Source organism: Eulemur rufifrons, chromosome 7 (genome assembly GCF_041146395.1).
Source record: "Eulemur rufifrons isolate Redbay chromosome 7, OSU_ERuf_1, whole genome shotgun sequence".
Lineage (NCBI taxonomy): Eukaryota > Metazoa > Chordata > Mammalia > Primates > Lemuridae > Eulemur > Eulemur rufifrons.
This window is the reverse complement of record NC_090989.1, coordinates 53,724,697-53,745,538: the sequence shown is the minus strand read 5'-3', so window position 1 is coordinate 53,745,538 and position 20,842 is coordinate 53,724,697. Positions and strand designations below refer to the sequence as shown.

General features: G+C 34.8%; 1 protein-coding gene across 1 annotated transcript in view; it reads left to right on the top strand.

Annotated features, from left to right (window-relative positions):
• The window catches only part of MORC1 (MORC family CW-type zinc finger 1), a 158,049-nt gene that overhangs the window by 12,119 nt on the left and 125,088 nt on the right, over nucleotides 1-20,842 (top strand). The window contains 1 exon segment of the mRNA XM_069471966.1: nucleotides 730-835. Within this exon segment, the coding sequence (XP_069328067.1) occupies nucleotides 730-835 (106 nt within the window).

Here is a 20,842-nt window from a genome sequence, read left to right as displayed (position 1 = left end):
CCTGTTTGTCTTCATATCATAATCAATTTCATAAATGATTTGGACTTTTTTGTTAACAATGCTCTGAGCAGGGCTCAGCAAATTATGGTCACAGGTCCAATGTGACCTATTTTTGTAAATAAAGTTTTATTGGAACACAACCACACTCATTCATTTATTCGTTATGGCTGCTTTCATGCTGCAACAGTAGAGTTGAGTTGTGAGTAGTTGCAACAGAGACCATATGGCCTGCAAAGCCTAAAATGTCTACTGTCTGGCCTTTTACAGAAAAATTCTGCCAACACCTGCTACAGAGTCTAAAAATAATGCTTTGTATTTGTAGAAATTTAAAAAAACTCATCTTTCTTCTTGTATGTATTGATTTCAGTTCTACCAATGAGAGCTTTACCTATAATACAAACTTGGCTGAGCCACATAACAAATTTCATAATGTAAATTATAAAAAGAATCCCAAAGTTTGAGAATCCATATTGAAAGACTTTTGATGAATTGAATAGTAACGAGAGGCCCCATATTGCAGACGCTCAACACTTTCTGGCAGAGAGTGCAATTCGCTGTAAGACATATATCTTGGCTTGTCCAAAGACTTACCCAAGCATATTATTTACTGAAGTACAAAAGAAAATTTGGTCTATAGCAGACACAGTTCCATAGATGAGACTGTCACACAATGACTAGCATTTAGTGTGTTTATAATACTGACAGGTCAAACATCTGTTTTTCTGTCAGGCACTTTGCTGATTATTTATAACTTGAAGCTTCTGCTTAGTGGAGAACCAGAGTTGGATGTTAAAACTGACAAAGAAGATATACTGATGACTGGGACTTTTGAGGAGTGAGTATGTGTGTATTTGGTAAGATGTCTCTCAATGATGTCAATGAGCCCACGTTAGAAGCCTGCATGGTTCCAGGCCTGAGGCCACTGGGCCTTAGCACTGGGACAATTCAGTTACACCTAAAGTAAGTTAGGCTAGACCAGTGGTTCCCAAACTTTGTCTTAGCCTCAGAGTGACTTGGGCAGCTTCTTAAGAAGTACAGATTTTGGGGCCTCATCCAGACCTACTGAGTCAGAATCTCCAGATACCAAGCGTAGGAATCAATATTGTTCATATGTTCCCCACGTGTCTCAGAGGTGCCAGCATGTTTGGGGACAACTGAATATAAGACTTCTAAAGTTCTCTAATGTCGCTACCCCTATTTTATAGATACTAAAACTGAAAAAAACTCACAGAATTTATTATTCATTGTAGGTCATTAAAAATGGCCAAACATCAGGAGAGTGTGAAGGAAAAAGGAATGCGACCAAATGGCAATTTTATTATTTGTACAGAATGGCCCTATGAACTGCATTTTTGGAGTTTATAAATAAATAAATTGACATGTTCATTCTTCTTGGCTGTTAGGGAACAGAATGAGAAGGTGCTGGGAGGTCTGGGTGAAAAAGCGTGGAGAAGGAATGAATTAGTGACAAACACTAGGTTTCTCTGAAAGAACTTTGTTATTTAAAACTTAGTAGCTTGGGACTTTAGTTTCTTAGTCTCAGAACTCTAGAGTTGAAAGGAATTTTAACGGTAATTTACTCCAACATAAAATTATATACCAGTGTTGTCTAATAAAAATATAAGGAGAGCATAATATGAGTGATGTAATTTTAACTTTTCTAGTAGCCACATTAAGCAAAGTAAAAAGAAATAGATGGAATCAATTTTAATAATGGTTTTATTTACTCCAACATATCCAAAATATTGTCATTTCAATGTGAAAAATATTAACGAGATAGTTTACATTCTTTTTTCACATGAAGTTTTTGAGTCCTGTGTGTGTGTTACACACACAGCACATATGAATTTGGACCAGTGCACAGTAGCCACAGATGGCCAGTAGCTACCATAGTGGACAGTGTGGTTTTAGACTAAGGTATTAAGACCCAAGTGAACACATCAGTTGATAACAGAGAATTTTTTTTCTTTTCCCTTTGAGGTGTAATTTAAAAAGTTTTGTCCACAGTTAGAAAATTTAATGTTTGATAACATGCTTTTGGATTCTCTTCTCTTCTTTTTTCTGATGTATATCTTTTTTCATATTCCAATGTGTGGCATGTGGAATCCTTAATGTATATAGAAATTAAGCTTTTTTTTTTTTTCCTTTTGGAAAAAAATATTCAGCCTAATTGCTGTTCTACAAGTTCCGAGAACCCATTTTGCAGAATTAAGATGCCAGTATCAGAAAGGAGGCCCAGAATTGTCATCAGCACCTCCTGTACTGTCTTCCCCTTTCCTGCTGCCCCTGCCCTTCTACTTGCCAGCTGGTTCCAAAACCAACATTTCATGCTATTTAAAAGCTTTGAATACAAATTTTCAAACAGTCATCTGTCAGAGTGCCCTGGCATTTTTACACTAGCATTAGAAAACAATACGTTATTAGGGGAGTAATTTGACAGCTAAGTCTTTGGGAAAATGTTCTTGCTGCTTCCAGATTGTGTAGTGAAGCCAGAAGCTTCTCAAATCATTCAGGCAGTTAATTACAAAATAAAGAAAATGAATCAGACCTAAGACATGTACAATTTCACTTTGGAACATTGATCACATTGGATTTTTAAATATTATTTTAGCAAAATTTTTCATAGTTTAATTGAAAGAGAAGTCTTTCAAAGACAGGGATAGGATTTTATGAGGAAGGATTATTGTAAAGAAGAGGCGTAGTTTCTGTACCAAGGATGCTATGCATTTTATGGCTTCTGACATGACTACGGCAGTGGTGCCAAGAAGAGACAGCAGTGCCACCTCCTTAGGGGCAGTAAGACCACTATGGTTTTCTCCTCTAAAAGGATTTTGCCCTTAGTTCTACTTAATTGTTGGCTTTGACATACTGCCCCCTCCCTTTAAACTTAGAATATATATATATATTTTTTAATTTGTTAAAAAATGGTGCATAGTTTGCTGTACAAGTTTACTTATAATGGGGTGGTCAATGAGTTCTGATAGTAACACCAATTCCTCTTCACTAAGGGACTAGAAAAAACAATTCTTAAGGCTAAAGGAATAGTTCTGGTCCAAGATGTACCTTTTTATGACTCGTTTTCCATTTATGGCTTCTGATATTTGAACCTGTAATCCAGTGCAGTTTGTATATTCTTGGTTTTGAGAACAAGTAGTTTGTAATATAATAAATCCTTTACCATTTTTTTTCTTGTGGTTATTGTAGCCCCTTATGGCCACTGGGTAGGGTTCTATATCTGTCCCAAACAAGTCTCAAATCTGGGAACTATATGTAATCTGGGAACTATATGTTTTAAGGTTTGGTCTTATCTGGTATAGTCCTGCTGATGCTAAAAATAATTTAATTTTCTGTATAGGAATATGAAATTCAAACTTTCAAGCTTTTATTGGCCTCTGAGAAGAGGTTTTCTTCAATACTTTTTTCCCCATTATTATTGTAAAATCAAAAATGAAACAATATTTAAAAAATTTTTAAGGACATGAATTTACATATCATACTTGATTAATTTTTATTTTCATTTTAGTGTTTTTATATGCAATTTTTCATTTTTATTTCTTCATTTATGATTTACATCTAAACTTTATTCTGAATTATTAGGTAGTCTTGGTAAGTTTTATTTCATAATGATTTCTTGATAAGTGGCTTTATAATAGTCTGTTGAATTGATACATTATAATTTATGAAACTATTCCTGTATTTTTGTACAGTAACATTGATCCCAGTGTTTCATATTACTTATGGGTAATGTTGAAATGCTTATTTTATCCTTTTGAATTATTTTCTTAAGACAAGTTCCCAGGAAGGGAGCTACTGGGTCAAAGAGTCTGAACTTTCATATAGTTCTTGTGAATATTCAGCATCAGTTTTAAACATAGGGATAAAAACCCTGTATCATTCTGCTTTGGGCGGAGGCTATAACAGCAATGATCAGACCAGTGGCAGGGTCTTCTTTCAAGATGACAGTAGCATCATGAAAAATTTTTTTTTTTTTTGGAGACAGAGTCTCGCTCTTTTGCCCTGATTAGAGTGCTGTGGCGTCAGCCTACCTAACAGCAACCTCAAACTCCTGGGCTTAAGCAATCCTACTGCTTCAGTCTCCTGAGTAGCTGGGACTACAGGCATGCACCACCATGCCCGGCTTATTTTTTCTACATATATTTTTAGTTGGCCAGATAATTTCTATTTTTAGTAGAGATGGGGTCTCGCTCTTGCTCAGGCTGGTCTTGAACTCCTGACCTTGAGCGATCCTCCTGCCTTGGCTTCCCAGAGTGCTAGGATTACAGGCATGAGCCAGTGCACCTGGCCACATCATGAAAATTTCAGTAGAAGTGATGTTCAAGCACATGGTCCATGATGTCATATGATTTTACAATATCAGCCTAAGATGACCTATTTTCACTAAAATTTTTTTAAAAAAATTATGGAAAGATAATAGTCATCAGAATTTCAGAATGCAGGTGATGTAGAAATTTGTATTTTGCATGCAGTATATTAAATCAGATTTTGAAATTGTGAATATGGAAAGTTTCAGGGAATTATACATAGGTTTTTGAGTGATATACAGAAAGTGGGTTGTCTTTTCAGGGTAAGAATTGTCTTAAATTATATGTCATGGTAAACTTAGACAAAGTTCCCTGAAAGGGAAGAAGTCATAAAAAATAACTTTGTAAAAACTCAAAAGAAAGCCAAGACTTTGGAACAAAGATGGGGGAGCATTGAGAATACTGAATATTGAAGACAAAGTAGACTAGTCGTAGAAAACAAGATGTTTCTTCAGGGCTGGAGTATGTATGTTTATTAATTTATGTTGTAGTAGTTTTTGGAACTCTGGACCAAAGTCCTGCATCTCAAACCTTTGTAGATTTTTTTTTCCCTTTGAAGTAGTCAATTTGTGCAAAACAAAATCTTTAGTTAATTCTTTCTCTTCTTCTTACTGGTGGCTGTTAGTAAACTTCAATCACAGTCACACAAATGATTAAAATTTAGTCATTCTCAAAGGTCATTCATTGATTAGTGCAATGGAACTGAGCAAATGAAGATAGCAGACTGGTGGTGGGTTTTTAAATGAGTCAGTGCCCATCATGACCTCATATGTGGTTAGTATGGGTTGTTATCTGCAAAATCTGTAGGGATGTAGTTCTACTTTGGCATTCCTTACACAGAGTTCTTATGTAGGTATCAGAAAGGGAATTATAATTCTATAATTTAGATGTTTTAAATTCTGTTTAAATTGATAGGACATAGAATTCTTTATATGGATACCAGTATAGAGTTATAATTTCATAATTTGGATTTTGAAATTTCATGTAAGATATGCCACTGAATTCTGGATCCAAGCATTAGTTTTCACCTACACTTCACTCTCTCTTGTTGTTTACCTGGTGGTCCAGCACCTGTTCCAGGGGCATTAATTTGGGGGGGCAGAGGGTGGAGTGGGAATGAAGGAAGGGGCTTCAATTAATACACAAATATTACCTCATTGAAAAATATTCAAACTTGTATAAATTTGTAAAGGAACATAAAAGTGCTTCCTTGTTCTCTACCCCAGCTCCCACAGTCTCTCTTGTCCTGCTATAGAAATTATTCTGCAGCTTGGCTTTAAATCTGTCTTACAGATTTTTCGGTTATCTGTCAGTTTATATTAAATTTAACTCTTCCTTTTTTTCCTCTTAACTTTTTATTTTGAAATCACTGACAACTTCTCAAAAAGTTTTAAAGGTAATATAGAGAATTCCCATGTAACTTTCACCCAGATTCCCCAAATGTTGGTATTTTACCATATTTGCTTTATCATTCATTTTCTCCCTCTTCCTCTCTACCATATACTATGGTATGGACTGATGGGCTCTTTTGTTTATAATCTATCACTGTCAATATTAACTTTGGGGCAAAAGTCCTAGCTTTGGCTAATGGGAGCCTGTTCAATTATCTCTTGTGTTTTGACATGTCACCATCATTTTTTGAACATTTTTGTACTTGTGGAGCCACGATATGTTCCAGGTTCATGTTATACTTCCCCCTCTGCCCTAACCCTGCCATCAGCCATTTCTTCAAGGAACTCTGGTTCCTTCTATTGAATGATGCCATATTTTGTTTTCTAAAATGACTCTCTTAAATGGTATACCTCATTTTTAAATGGTTGTATAAAAAATCAATTATTATACATTGCTGTATAACAATTTTTGTATAATATTCAATTATTATACACTGATGTATTATACAGATTGAGCATCCCAAATTCAAAAATATGAAATCCAAAATGCTCCAAAATTTGAAACTTTTGAGCATTGACGTGATGCTCAAAGGAAATGCCTATTGGAGTATTTTAAATTTCAAGTTTTTGGATTAGGGATGCTAAATTGGTGTAATGCAAATATTCCAAAATTTGAAAAAAATCTGAAATCCAAAACATTGGTCCCAAGCATTTTTGATAAGGGATACTCAGCCTGTATATCAGTATTCCTCTATTGATAGGCATGGTTGATTTCACTTTTTCACTATTTTGACCACGCCAATCTTTGTACTTACATTGTTGGACACATACACAAGTATTTCTTTAGTATTGACTCTCAGAAATAATATTGCTGGATTAAATGGTAGGATTTTAAAATTTAAATATTAGTGCTAAATTACTGTTCAAAAAGCTTTACCTATTTATGTACCTAACCATTGTTCTCAGTTTTTCCAATGTCCCCATTTTCACCAAAATTTAATATAATAAAGCTTTTCAAAATTTACCAAGTAGATTAAATATTTCTCTGTACTTTGGTTTTCTTCTGATAATTGAAAATGTTGAATATATTTTCATATTTATTGGACACTTATATTGCTTCCATAATTTACTTTTGTGTTTTGATTTTATTTCTAAAGTAGTTTTTTTTTTAACTGATTTTAGGAACTGTTTAGTTTAGCTATTAATATATTGGATGTTAAATAAGAAAATGTATCCTCCAACCTGACATGATTTTTTTAATTGAAATTTTTATTGAGATAATTGTAGACTCACATGCAGTTGTAGGAAATAATACAGAGACAGTGTGTGTCCTATACCCAGTTTCCCCAAGGTTGGTATTTTGCAAAACCATAGTATAATATCACAATCAGGACACTGACATGGATACAATCCATCAAATTAGATACAAATCCACCAATGCATCATTACGAGGATTTCTCTTATTGCTCTTTATAATCACACACACCTTCTTTTTTCTCCCTCAACCTGACTTTTAAAAAAATTTTAAAAAATTCTTATTGATATATAATGTACATATTTTGGGGGTACATGTGATATTTTGATACATTCATATAATGTGTAAAGATCAAATAAGGGTATTGAGATGTCTGTTACCTTACATATTTATCTTTTCTTTGTGCTAGGAACATTTGAATTATTCTGCTCTAGCCATTTTGAAATGTAGCATAGATTATTGTTAACTATAGTCACGCTTCTGATATTGAACACTATTTCTTCTGTCTGTTTGATCCCATTAATCAACCTCTCCTCTTCCCCTACTCCCTGCTACCTTTTCTGGCCTCTGGTAACCACCAATCTACTCTCTGTTTTCATAAGATCCACTTTTTTTTTAGCTCCAGCATATGGGTGAGAATATGTGGTATTTGTCCTTCTGTGCTTGGCTTATTTCACTTAATGTGGTGACCTTCAGTTCCATCCATATTGCTGCAAATGAAAAGATTTCATTCCTTTTTATGGCTGAATAATATTCCATTGCATTTTCTTTATCCATTCATTCACGGATGGGCACTTAGGTTGATTCCATGTTTTGTCTGTTGTGAATAGTGCTACACTAAACATGGAAGTGCAGATATGTCTTTGATATATTGTTTTTCTTTTCTTTTGCATATATACTCAATAACTGAATTGCTGGATCATATGGTAGTTACATTTTTATATTTTTGAGGAACCTCCAGACTGTTTTTCAAAGTAGATGTACTAATTTACATCCCCATCAACAGTGTACAAGGGTTTCCCTTTCTCCACATCCTCACCAGGATTCAATATTCTCTATTTGATAAAAGACATTTTAATTGGGGAGAGATGATATCTCATTGTGTTTTTTTCTTTTTTATTTCAGCATATTATGGGGGTACAAATGTTTAGGTTACGTATATTGCCCTTGTCTCACCCGAGTCAGAACTTCAAGTGTGTCCATCCCCCAGACGGTGCACACTGCACCTATTAGGTGTGTATATACTCATACCATCCTCCCCCCTCCCATCTGCCTGACACCCAATGAATGTTATCACTATATGTGCACTTAAAGTATTGATCGGTTAAAACCAATTTGATGGCGAGTACATGTGGTGCTTGTTTTTCCATTCTTGGGATACTTCATACATGAGTGGGTTAATAAAATGTGGTATATGTATACCATAGAATTCTATTTAGCCACAAAAAACAATGGTGATATAGCACCTCTTGTATTATCCTGGAAAGAGCTGGAACCCATTCTACTAAGTGAAGTATCTCATTGTGGTTTTGATTTACATTTCTCCATTGGTTAGTGAGGTTGAGCATTTTTCCATATAGCTGTTAGGAATTTGTATGTCTTCTTTTGAGAAATGTTTTTTCAGATTTTTTGCCCATTTGTAAATCAAATTATTATTTTTCATTATCATTATTGCTGTTGAGTTTGAGCTCCTTATATTCTGAATATTAATCCCTTGTCAGATGGATAGTTTGCAAATATTTTCTCTTATTCTGTGGGTTGTCTCTTCACTTTGTTGTTTCCTTTGCTGTGCAGAAGCTTCTTAGCTTGATGTAATTCCATATATCTATTTTTGCTTTGGTTTTCTGTACTTTTGAGGACTTACACAAAAAATCCTTTTCCCAGACCAATGTCCTGGAATGTTTTCCCAATGTTTTCTTCTAGTAGTTTTACAGTTTCAGGTCTTATATTTAAGTTTTTAATCTATTTTGATTTTGGGGGGTATATGGTAAGAGAGAGGGTTCTAGTTTTATTTCTCTGCATATAGTTATCCAGTTTTCCCAGCACCATTTATTGAAGAGACTATCTTTCCCCATTATATGTTCTTGGCACCTTTGTTGAAAGTGAGTTGGCTATAAATGCATGGATTTATAACTGGGTTCTCTATTTTGTTCCATTGATCAATGTATCTCTTTTTATGTCAGTACCATGCTGATTTAGGTACCATAACTACGTAGTATCTTTAAAAGTGAGGTAGTGTGGTGCCTCCAGCTTTGCTCTTTTGGCTTATGATTGATTTGGTTATTTATGATCTTTTGTGGTTCAGTATATATTTTAGGATTTTTTTTTCTATTTCTGTGAAGAATGTCAGTGGTATTTTGGTATGGATTACATAGAATCTGTGCATTGCTTTGGGTGGTATTTAATATTTAACAATATTAATTCTTCTAATCCATGAGCATAGAATATCTTTCTTTTTTTGACATACTCTTCAGTTTGTTTCATCAGTGTTGTATAGTTTTTCTTGGATAAATCTTTCACTTTTCAGTTAAAATGATTCATAGGCATTTTATATTCTTTGTCGCTCTTGTAAATGTGATTGCTATCTTGATTTCTTTTTCAGATTGTTCACTGTTGGTGTATATAAATACTACTAATTTTTGTAGGTTGATTTTGTATCCTACAATTTTACTGAATTCATTTCTCAGTTCTAACATTCTTTTGGTGGAGTCTTTAGGGTTTTTGAAATATAAAGTCATATTGTCTGCAAAGAAGGATAATATGATTTCTTCTTTTCCAGTTTGGATGCCTTTTGTTTCTTTCACTCACCTAATTGCTCTAACTAGGACTTCTAGTATTATGTTGAATAAAAGTGGTGAAAGTTGGCATCTTTGTCTTGTTCCAGATCATAGAGGAAATGCTTTCAATTTTTTCTTATTCAATATAGTGTTAGCTGTGGGTTGATCATATATGGTCTTTATTATTTTGAGTTATATTCCTTCTACACCCAGTTTGTTGAGGATTTTTATCATAAAGCGATGTTGAATTTTATCAAATGTTTTTTCAACATCTATTGAAATTATCATATGATTTTTGTCCTTGATTCTGTTAATGGTTTCACATTTATTGATTTGTATATATTGAACCATCTTTGTATCCGTGGGATGAATCCCACTTGATCACAGTGAATGATCTTTTTAATGGGTTGTTTAATTCTATTTGCTAGTATTTTGTTAAGGATTTTTGCATCTATGTTTATCGTCAATATTGGCCTGTAGTTTACTTTATTTGTTGTATCCTTGTCAGGTTTTTGTATCAGGGTAATACTGGTCTCATAGACTGAGTTTGGAGCTATTCCCTCCTCTTCAAATTTTTTGTGGAGTTTAAGTAGAACCGGTATTAATTCTTTACATGTTTGGTTGAATTCAGCAGTGAAGCCATCAGATCCTGGCTTTTCTTTGATGGAAGACTTTTTATTATGACTGCAATCTCATAACTTGTTATTGGTTTGTTCAGGTTTTCTGGAAAATCTTTATTCTTCATGTTTGAAGGATATTTTTGCAAGATATAATATTCTAGGGTTATGGTTTTTTCCCTCAGCACTTTAAATATTTCATGCCACTCTCTCCTGGACTGTATGGTTTCCACTGAGAAGTCTGCTGCCAGACATATCAGAGATTCTTTATATATATATATATATATATATTTTTTTTTTTTTTTTTTCTTGCTTTCCTTAGGTCCTTTTCTTTATCTGTGACCTTTGGGAGCTTGATTATGCCTTGAGGTAGCCTTGTTTGGGTTAAATCTGCATGGTGTTCTATGACCTTCTTGTATCTGAATATTCGTCTCTTTCTCTAGGTTTGGAAAGTTCACTTTTTTTATTTCTTTGAATATTTTATTTCTTTGAATAAACTTTCTACCCTAATATCTCTCTTTACTTCCTCTTTAAGTCCAATAACTCCTAGATTGCTCTTTTGAGGCTGTTTTCTGGATCTTGCAGGCATGCTTCATTCTTATGTATTCTTTTTTCTCTCTTCTTTTCTGACTGTGTACTTTCAAATAGCCTGTCTTCAAGCTAATTCTCTCTTCTGCTGGGTCAATTCTGCTGTTGAGAGACTATGATGCATTTCTCAGTTTATCAGTCAAATTCTTAAGCTCTAGAATTTGTGCTTTTTTTAATTTCAATGTCTTTATTAAATTTCTCTGACAGGCATCTGAATTCCTTCTCTGTGTTGTCTTGAAGTTCATTGAGCTTCGTCAGGACAGCTATTTTGAATTCTTTGTCTGAAAGGTCACTTATCTCCATCATTCCAGGATTGGTCCGTGGTACCTTATGTAGTTTGTTTGGTGAGGTCACGTCTTCCTAGATGTTCTTGATGCTTGTGGATGTTCATCGATGTCTGGGCATTGAAGAGTTAGATATTTATTTTAATCTTCACAGTATGGGCTTCTTTGAATCTGTCCTTCTTGAGAAGGCTTTACAGATACTCAAATGGAATTGAGTGTTGTGGTTTAAGTCTCCAGTCACTGCAGCTTTGTCAGCATTTTCTATTTCTTGTAGGTGATTTTCATTGTTTTCATTCTTTTTTTTACTCCTCTGACTGTGTATTTTCAAATAGTCTGTCTTCAAGTTCATTGATTCTTTCCTCTGCTTGATCCATTTTGCTGTTGAGAGCCTGTAATGATTTTTTTCAGTTCAGTAAGTGTATTTCTCAGTTCCAAGGTTTGATTTTTAAAAATTATTTCAATTTCTTTGATAAATTTATCTGGCAAATTCCTGATTTGCTTTTCTGTGTTATCTTAGATTCATTGAGTTTCCTTAAAACTACCATTTTGAATTCTTGGTCAGAGAACTCACATATCACTGTGTTAGGAACATTAACCGGTTCCTTTATTTATCCATTTGGGAACATCATGGTTCCTTATTTGCTGTTGTTTCCTGTGGATGTATAATACATCTGTGTCTTTGCATTGAAAGATTAGTTATTTCTTTCAGTCTTCTTTGGTTTGTTTTGTGTTTTACTGGATATGTTACCTTAGAAATTCTTTGTAATTTACCTTTTGATTTTCTCTTTTAAAAATATTTTCTGCTTGGTTGCTGTCTCTTTATCAGCACTTAGATGGCAATGCAACCCAAGTTTGCCTTGGTTCTAGTTAAAGACCAGAGCACTGCTTGTCCTGAATGGGGGAGATTCCAAAGAGATTATCCCAACAGCGTGGGAAGGCTGGCTAGGGGTTCATTCCCATGACACCTGTGGAACACACCTCCTACAGTGTGATGCTGCTGAAAAGTTGCTTTGATTTGGTGTCTCCTTTGGCAAAATTATAGAGCAGAGTTTCCAGGGCTGAGCAGTGAGTTTTCACTTTCGAGTGTTTTTACACTGGTGTGTATTGAACATTGTTTTTGGTGTTCAGAGAACTTTGGAGCATTTTTTTACGGGGCAGGTCTATTGGTGACAAATTCCCTTAGTGTTTGCTTGTCTGGGAAAGATTTTATTTCCCCTTCATTTATGAAACTTAGTTTTGCAGGATACTTTGACAGTTATTCTGTTTAAGAAGACTGAAGATGGGACCTCAATCTCTTTTGGCTTATAAGATTTCTGTTGAGAAGTCTGCTGTTAGTCTGATGGGCTTTCCTTTGTAAGTTACTTGATGCTTTCATCTTGCAGCTGGTAGAATTTTCTTCTTCACTTTGACTTTGGCCAGTCTGATGACTGTGTGCCTTGGTGATGTCCTATTTGCATTGATTCTTCCAGGAAGTCATTGACCTTCTTATATCTGGATGTCTAAATCTCTAGCAAGACCAGGAAAGTTTTCTTCCATTATTCTCTGAAATAGATTTCCCATGCTTTTTGCTTTTTCTTCTCCATCAGAGATACCTATGATTCTTAGGCATTTGACATAATCCCATATTTCTCAAAAGATTTTGTTCATTTATCCTTATCTTTTTTTTTGATTGATTGGGTTAATTTGAAAGCCTTGTCTTGAATCTCTGAAATATTTCTCTTTTGCTTGGTTTAGTCTGTTGCTAAGACTTTCCACTGTATTTTGAAATTCCCTAAATGACTCTTTTATTTCCAGAAGTTCTGTTAATGTTTTGTTTTTAAATTACCTATTTCTTTAGTGAATTTTTCAGTCATATCCTGAATTATTGTTTTTGGTTTCTTCGTGTTGGTTTTCAACTTTCTCATCAATCCCATTGAGCTTACTTGAGTTCCATATCTGACATCTCAAAAATTTCCTTTTGGTTGAAGTCCATTGCTGGGGAGTTAGTGTGATCGTTTGAGGGTGTTGAGAGAGCCTGTTTTTTCATATTGCTAGAGTTCTTATGCTGGTTCCTTCTCCTATGGAATCTCTGCCCTGAGCTCAAAACAGATAGCATCGTGGTTCACCTGTTCTTCTCTGCTGAGAACTCTGCTGCTCAGTGTAGTGAGGGAGAGGTACACTGCCTTTTGGCTCACGCAGGTAGGTACCTACTGTGGTGCTGGCAAGTTGGGTCAGTTGGACCTCAGACCCCTGGGAGAGTGTTCAGGTGCCAGTGACCATGGACTAGATTAGGTAGTCTCCAGATCCCAGTGCCCTGGATGGCATGCTTGAGTCAGGGGGCGGGTGGACCACACCAAGACTGGGCTGGCAAACTTGCCCGCTGGCCTCCCTGGGTTCAGACACTGCCTGTCATTGTGAGAGGTGAGGTGATCTCCTGTTCTGGAAGAATGCTCAGGCAGAAGGACAGATGCACTGTGAGGTTGTGACAGGAGATATAGCCCCTGTTGACAAGATTAGCAGAGACAGGCAGCTGTGGGAACACACATGCTGCTCAAACCTCCCTCTCTTGGCAGTGACAGTGGTCTCTGTCCTTCAGGGGCACAAAAGTACCCAGATTCCGAGTTCCCACCCTGACCCAGCTGCAGCAGAGATGATGGGGGCAGCTCAACCTACTGTGTGCAGGGCTACCAGACTGGCTCGGGGATGTGGCAGAAATGCTCTAGCAGTGGAAGTGTGGTTGTCTCAGGGACTTGCCTCCAGGGAGGATAGGCTCCTCCCAGGAGAGGCAGGCAGCTCAGGGAGAAGATTGCTAGACCCACGCTCCCTCAGGGGAGTTGGTAGCTTTAGTTCTTGGGGAACACAAAAGTGGCTTTTTAGAGGGAAGGGAGTATGTCCCAAGCTCTGTGGAATAATCCTGGGTTCAATGATAGGTACTTTGTCAGAGGTAGGGCAGCTACTGCCAAGTGTTCTGGCTTAATCTTCTCTGTGGAACTCTCACCAGTCAAGGGTGAGGATGGTAGTCCTGCCTCCTGCCTTTGTCTCTGCCTGTCCTCAGGGATATTTCTCCCTTTAGGCATTCGTGATGCTTTCCCGTGCATGGAGCCAGGCAGATTGAGGGAAGGGGCACCATGGATATGGAAGTCTGATTCTCTTACTGTCTGCTTCGAGTTTTTTCACTTTTCTGTGGCCCGGGGAAGTGTCTCATGTTCATATGTGAGTTTTGGGGTATTGCTGGTGTGAATCTTGGTCCTGTATATTTGTTTTTGTGGGAGGGAATGAAGCCAGCTTGCTTCTACATTGCCATTTTCAAACTGGAAGTTTGTCAACCTGACCTTTAACATTGTTAATTGCCTTATAGAATTTGTTTTCACTTTGTGAAGTCTTATCTGTCAATATTTTCCTTTGTTTCTTATTTTTGCATTTTTACACTCAGAACTGCCTTCCTTAACCATGATTTAAATATATTTTCTCATAATTTATTTTAATAGTCATAGTTTATTTCTCTATAGCCTCTTAATCTATTTAGATTATCTTTTTTTTTTTACAGAATTGAGATCGAGAAGGTAGAGATTGTCTTTTTAATATGGTATAAAGTGTGTGTACATGGAGGGTAAAGGATTAATTTAATATTTTTCTAATAAATCTACATTTATGAAATAGTTCTGCTTTTTCTACTTATTTGAAATGAATCACTAATGTAAACTAAATTCCCATCATACACGGATTTGTTTCTAGATGATCTATTCCCTTTCATTGATATATTTTTCTTTTTCTGCCCCATTAGAATATAATTGCTATAGCTGTTTATAATCTGTTTTTGTATTTAGAAGTGCAAGTACCCTGTCCTTCCTTCATTGTCTCTTAAAAATTGTTATTGGCCATTCTTGCAAATATTCTTTTGTATATGAATTTTAAAATCATCTTTGCAATTTCATCATAAAAATGATACACTTAGGATTTTGATTGTCCATTGTATTTATAATTAATTGGGGGAGAACTGACACATTTATGCCTTGGTTCTTATTCTAGTCTTTTATATAATTGACTGGAGTTTTGTAACATCATAGTATATCATAGTAATTAAGAACAAGACAGAAGAACTGGGCTAAATTTATGGTTCTAGAATCTGTGTTATCAAAAGGATATTTAATTTTACAGAACCTCAGTTTATGCATATGAAAATGATAATACTAGTATTATGTCACAGGGTTGTTGAGAATAAGAGATATATGACATGAAAAGTATTTAAAACGCTATCTGGCACATAATATGTGCTCTAATTGTGAGCTATTATTTTCCTCATATTTGTCTTATACCTTTCTTGTTAGGTATATATTAATATTTAGGTATTTTATGACTCTTTCTGGCATTCAGATAAGATTTTTTTCCCCTCCATTGCTTTTCTAATTATTTGTTACTGTGTAAAGTGGAAAGCCATTGATTTGGTTGTTGATTTTGTATCTGACTACTTAGTAAACTCTTTTGTCCTAATAGTTTTCAGTTAAATTTTCTATATAGCCTTACCATTTGCAAATAGTGATGATTTTGTGTCTTCCTTTCTATTACCCATACTTCTAGAAGTGGTGTAACAGCAGATGTTTCTTTGCTTTATTTTTGTCTTAATGACATTGTTTTATGTCTGACTAAATTATATATGATATTTGTTCTAGTTCTTATTCTTTTTAATGAATGGCTTTTTTGAAATAGAGAAACATATTTCTAGTTTATAGAGTACATCTTATTTTTCACGTGAGAATATGGGGGTTAAATTTCAGTGCCTTTTGCCATCTGTTTAGGTGGTTTAGTTATTTTTTTTCTCCTTTAATTTGTCAAAATATTATATTCTTACAATAGAGTTGATGTTGAATCATCCTTGCATTCTTCAGATAAACCTAACAAGATTGTGATATATTATTCTTTTATATCACTGTGTTCATTTTGCTAGTATTTAGATTTTTTGCTTTTGTGTTTGTATGTGAGATTGGCTATAGTTATGAGTTTATTATAATTTCCTTAGTATTGGTGTATAAATTATGGTAGCCTCGTAGAATGAGTTGAGAATTTTTTCACGTATTTCTGTGATTTGGAAGAGTTCATATTAAATGAGTCTTTTGTTTGCCAGTAGTTTTGGTAGAACTTCCCTGAAAATTCTGTGGTCTTAATACTTTTTTCATTACTTTCACTACTTTTAATTGTGCTATAACTATTTATTCAAATTTTGGAATTCTTTTGGCTTAAATTTGTTATTTATAATTTTTTTATTAAAAAATTCATTTTATTTAGATTTTCCAGTTTGTTACATGGAATTGTTATAACATTTATATTTTCCTCTGGTCCCATAGTTTTTGTTCAATTTTTCTTCTTAAAATGTGTATTTTGCCTTATATTTTTCTTGGCTAGAGAAATTTAATTGTTTCAATTGTCTTTAAAAATAAAATAGTTATGGATTCTTGCTATTAAGTCTATTGGGATTATTTTCATTTTATATTTCTTTATTTTCTTATATCTTCTTTGGGTTTGTTTATTATTTGTTCTCTATTTCCTTGAGATATATCTTTTATTCATTAACTTTAAATTTCATTTTCTAATCTAAGCAATAAAGCTCTATTTCCTCCTCTGCATTATAGCTGTATTCTACAGGTTTCAATATGTAGAACTCTTCTAAATAGCTTATAAATTTTATTTGATTTCCTGTCTAATCAAGAGTTGCTTTTTAAAAATGTTTTAAAAACTCTAGAAGTATATAGGTTTGTTTTGTGGGGGAAGGGGTCAGATATCCTTTTATCATTGTTCCAGTTGAATTGCATGGTGGTGAGAGAATCTAGCCTGTGATATATCTGCTATATGAAATTTATTCAGATTTTCTTATGGCCTGTGTCTTAAACATTTAAAAAATGTGAATCTCTGATAGGAGCAGAGCTATATCCGTTTCTTTTACATAAAGATTTTAAGTTTCTACAATCTTTTATGGTTTTTTTTCCTTCTTTATCACTCAATTTCTGGTAGCAGTATGTTAGAATCTTCTATAATGTTTATGGCTATGTCCATTTTTCTCGTATTTTTACTCGTTTTTGCTATATATTTTCTGAGTCATTGGATTTGTGACATATATCATCTTAATACCTTTTATTAATATGTAATATCCCTCTATGTCTCAGTTAATGCTTCCACTTTGTTTCTATTTTGTCTAATATTAATATCTCTATACTTATTTTCTTTATAACATTTTCCTGCTTTATATTTTGCCACCACTTTATTTCCAACAGTGATATTTTGGTTTTGATTTGTCTCTATATTATAAACAGCATAGAACTAGATTTTTTTCTTGGTATAAGTGCTTCTGTGTTTTATGTAATTCACATTTATTGTGACATCTGCTATGGTTGGATTTACTCTGCCTTCTTATGTTTTATATTCACTTTGCTTTTTTTGTTGTGATTTGTGCTTTCTTGGTTTTTTATTTGTTTTGTTTTATTTTGTTCTGCTTTATTTTTCCTTTCTTCCCCTTTGTGTGAATGGTTGAGTTGTGATTTTTTTTCCCCCTAAGGGGAAAAGTTTACTTTTTTGCATACCAGTCATTTGCAAATTAGTTGTTCCATTATATTCTTTCAGTGGATTATCTTTACATTTTTAATAAACATGTCTAAATTTACAATTATTTTATTAAACTGTAGAATTAATTAGTATCTATATCATCTCACAAATAAGGCAAGGCTTTCCCTTCTCTTTCTTTCCAGTTCCACTTTCTTACATTATTTTATTTAGGATTTTAGTTACACATTTTTACAGTATTTTGTCACACCATGCATAAACAATTATTTAGACTAAATGATAAGATTTATTTATTTTTATTTATTTATTTTACTTACTACATCTTCCATCCCATATCTTCTTTCTTGAATTTATTAGTTCATTTGCTGGATTATATTCTCAATGATTGTTTCAGAGTCTGTTGGAAATAAACTGTTGAAAGCTTTGTATTTTTATAAGTGTCTTTATTTTTTCCTTCTACTTCAAATTTTGTTTAAATGGATATAGAAATATTGGTTCAAAAATAGTTTCCCTTAGGATTTATAGCTGCTTTGATTTCTTGAATCCATGTTGTTAATAATGAGTCTGATGAAGATATGATTACTGAATTTTTGTAAATTATTCATTTTTCCCGTGGAGAATTTTTATGATTTTCTTAACTCTTAATAATTCCACTGTGTGTTCTGTTCATAGGTCTTATGTTTTTCTAATTCTTCATGCTCAGTACTTGGAGGACTCTTCTAACTTGCTTATTTCATATTGGCTCTGCCTTCAAGATAGATCCAGATTGAAACACTTACCACCTCTACTGCTACAATCCTAGCACAAGCTACCATCATATCTCACCTGGATTATTGCAGTAGTCCTCCCACTGGTCCAGTATTCTCCATGATTTAACCTTTGGCCTTCTAAAAATTATTTCACCCTTGCCCCTCAGTAGTAGCTAGAACAAACTTTTAAAAACTCTCTGTACAGAATTCTCCAATGACTTCCCTTTTCACTCAGAGAGAAAGCCTGAGCATTTGCAGTGTTCTGCAGCAGGCTGCATCACATTGTTACCCATAGTCTCTCAGACTACCTTATTCTCCTCTCATTCCTCTCTAGGCTCAAAGGCCTCCTTAATAGTCTTCCCTGGATTTCAGCAGGAGACCGATATGTATTCTCAGCCTACCCACCTGATTCTATCGTTTTCTTCATTTTTAAAAAAAATATTCCTTTATTTAATGGCTGGTCTATCAGCAGTGACATGAGGGCTAGTTTGATGGCCGGGGGATGTTGGCAGTCTAATGCCATATGGTTTATTCTGTGTATAGTGAGGTATGTGCAGAATTAGAAAACATGGGCACTAGATCCGTGGACCCTTGAATCTAGTTCTGTGGGAGCACGTAGAAGAGAACAGAACCCTAAGCTTATATGCCTTCAAGTGGTTTGAGTTCTGTTGGGAGAGCTTTTATTCTAGTGGTAAGTTATATTCTCATCTATAAAATGAGACACTAGCATCATCTACTTCTTATGAATTCTGTAGAATTAGGATAGGCACAGAACCTGTCACATGGAAAATCTCAGTACATTTTAGGTCGCCCATGCCCCTTCTACTTTTTCCTACAACACCTCTTTTTAGCACTTACTCTCATGCTCTGGAACTAATTCAGGGTCTGGTACATGCAAGTAACAAATGAACTAAATTTAGGTAAACTGAATTGAATGCCAATGTCTAGGTGATTTTCTAAAGACATGGGAAATACTTTCATTGAAAGGTGCTTGGACTCTCAGAGGTGTTTCCGCTGTCCTCCATCCCTGAAGATCATCAGGGATCTTCATTAGGGTGAGAAAGGGAATTTAAAAAAAATTGTAGAGTGCTTCTGTTACCTTTGAAATCTCCCTTGAATTCCAAACTGTGAAGGCCTGATCACCCCTATAGCATTTTTCTTAATTACCTTTTTGGAGGTCAGGACCATGTGTCCATTTCACTTGGTCTGTTGTGCATGTGATTTCCTTGTGCTCACGTTGCCTTCAGTGAATGACTGTCTTCTAAACATTATAAATATTTATTATACATACTTTGTAAGAAACCGGAAGAAAACACAGACCTTAGTGAAAAAGACATGCCATGGAATTGGCTGTCATCAAAGGGGCCTGCCATATCCCTGAAATCCACGATGGCTCAGGATCTCAGGAAGCTAGAGAAACCCATCTAAAAAAAAGCTCTGGCCGGGCGCGGTGGCTCACGCCTGTAATCCTAGCACTCTGGGAGGCCGAGGTGGGCGGATCGTTTGAGCTCAGAAGTTCGAGACCAGCCTGAGCAAGAGCGAGACCCCATCTCTACTAAAAATAGAAAGAAATTATATGGACAGCTAAAAATATATATAGAAAAAAAATTAGCCGGGCATGGTGGTGCATGCCTGTAGTCCCAGCTACTCGGGAGGCTGAGACAGGAGGATCGCTTGAGCTCAGGAGTTTGAGGTTGCTGTGAGCTAGGCTAACGCCACGGCACTCACTCTAGCCTGGGCAACAGAGTGAGACTCTGTCTCAAAAAAAAAAAAAAAAAAAGCTCTGAGAGTGATGATATAATACAGAGTAATGGAGTTGAAATTTTGTGCTAAGTAATGTTTTGAAATTAGGTGCCACATTGGCAGCGTGTTTCTAAATTGGCAGTCATTGGGCAGCATTCCATAATGTCTCTAGTTTACGTCTTAACTGAGCTGGCTGGGAGCACATCAAAAGTTACAACTTCAAATTGTTCTAATGTGCTGCTCGCCATACCGTGGTTGTCACAAAAGAAGCACTTTCATTACTTTGTGTAGTGTATAACTTTTCTTTTAAATTACCTCTTTGAGTTGACATTTCTCTTAGGTATAATCTACTCTAACATTAGATTTGGTTAGCCCCTTCAAAGTTGAGAATTTAAACTAGTTAAAAATCTTTATATACTTCTTTTTATATTCAAGATAATATAAACTTTGTTAATTTAAACTTGAAGAAGTCGTCAGAGATTTTGTAAAGACTTGAGCAATAAACATAGAAAACAATTGTGGTTGTAATATATAATATTTCGTGAATAAAAATATAGCACTTCTGAGATATTGAAAAAGGAACCT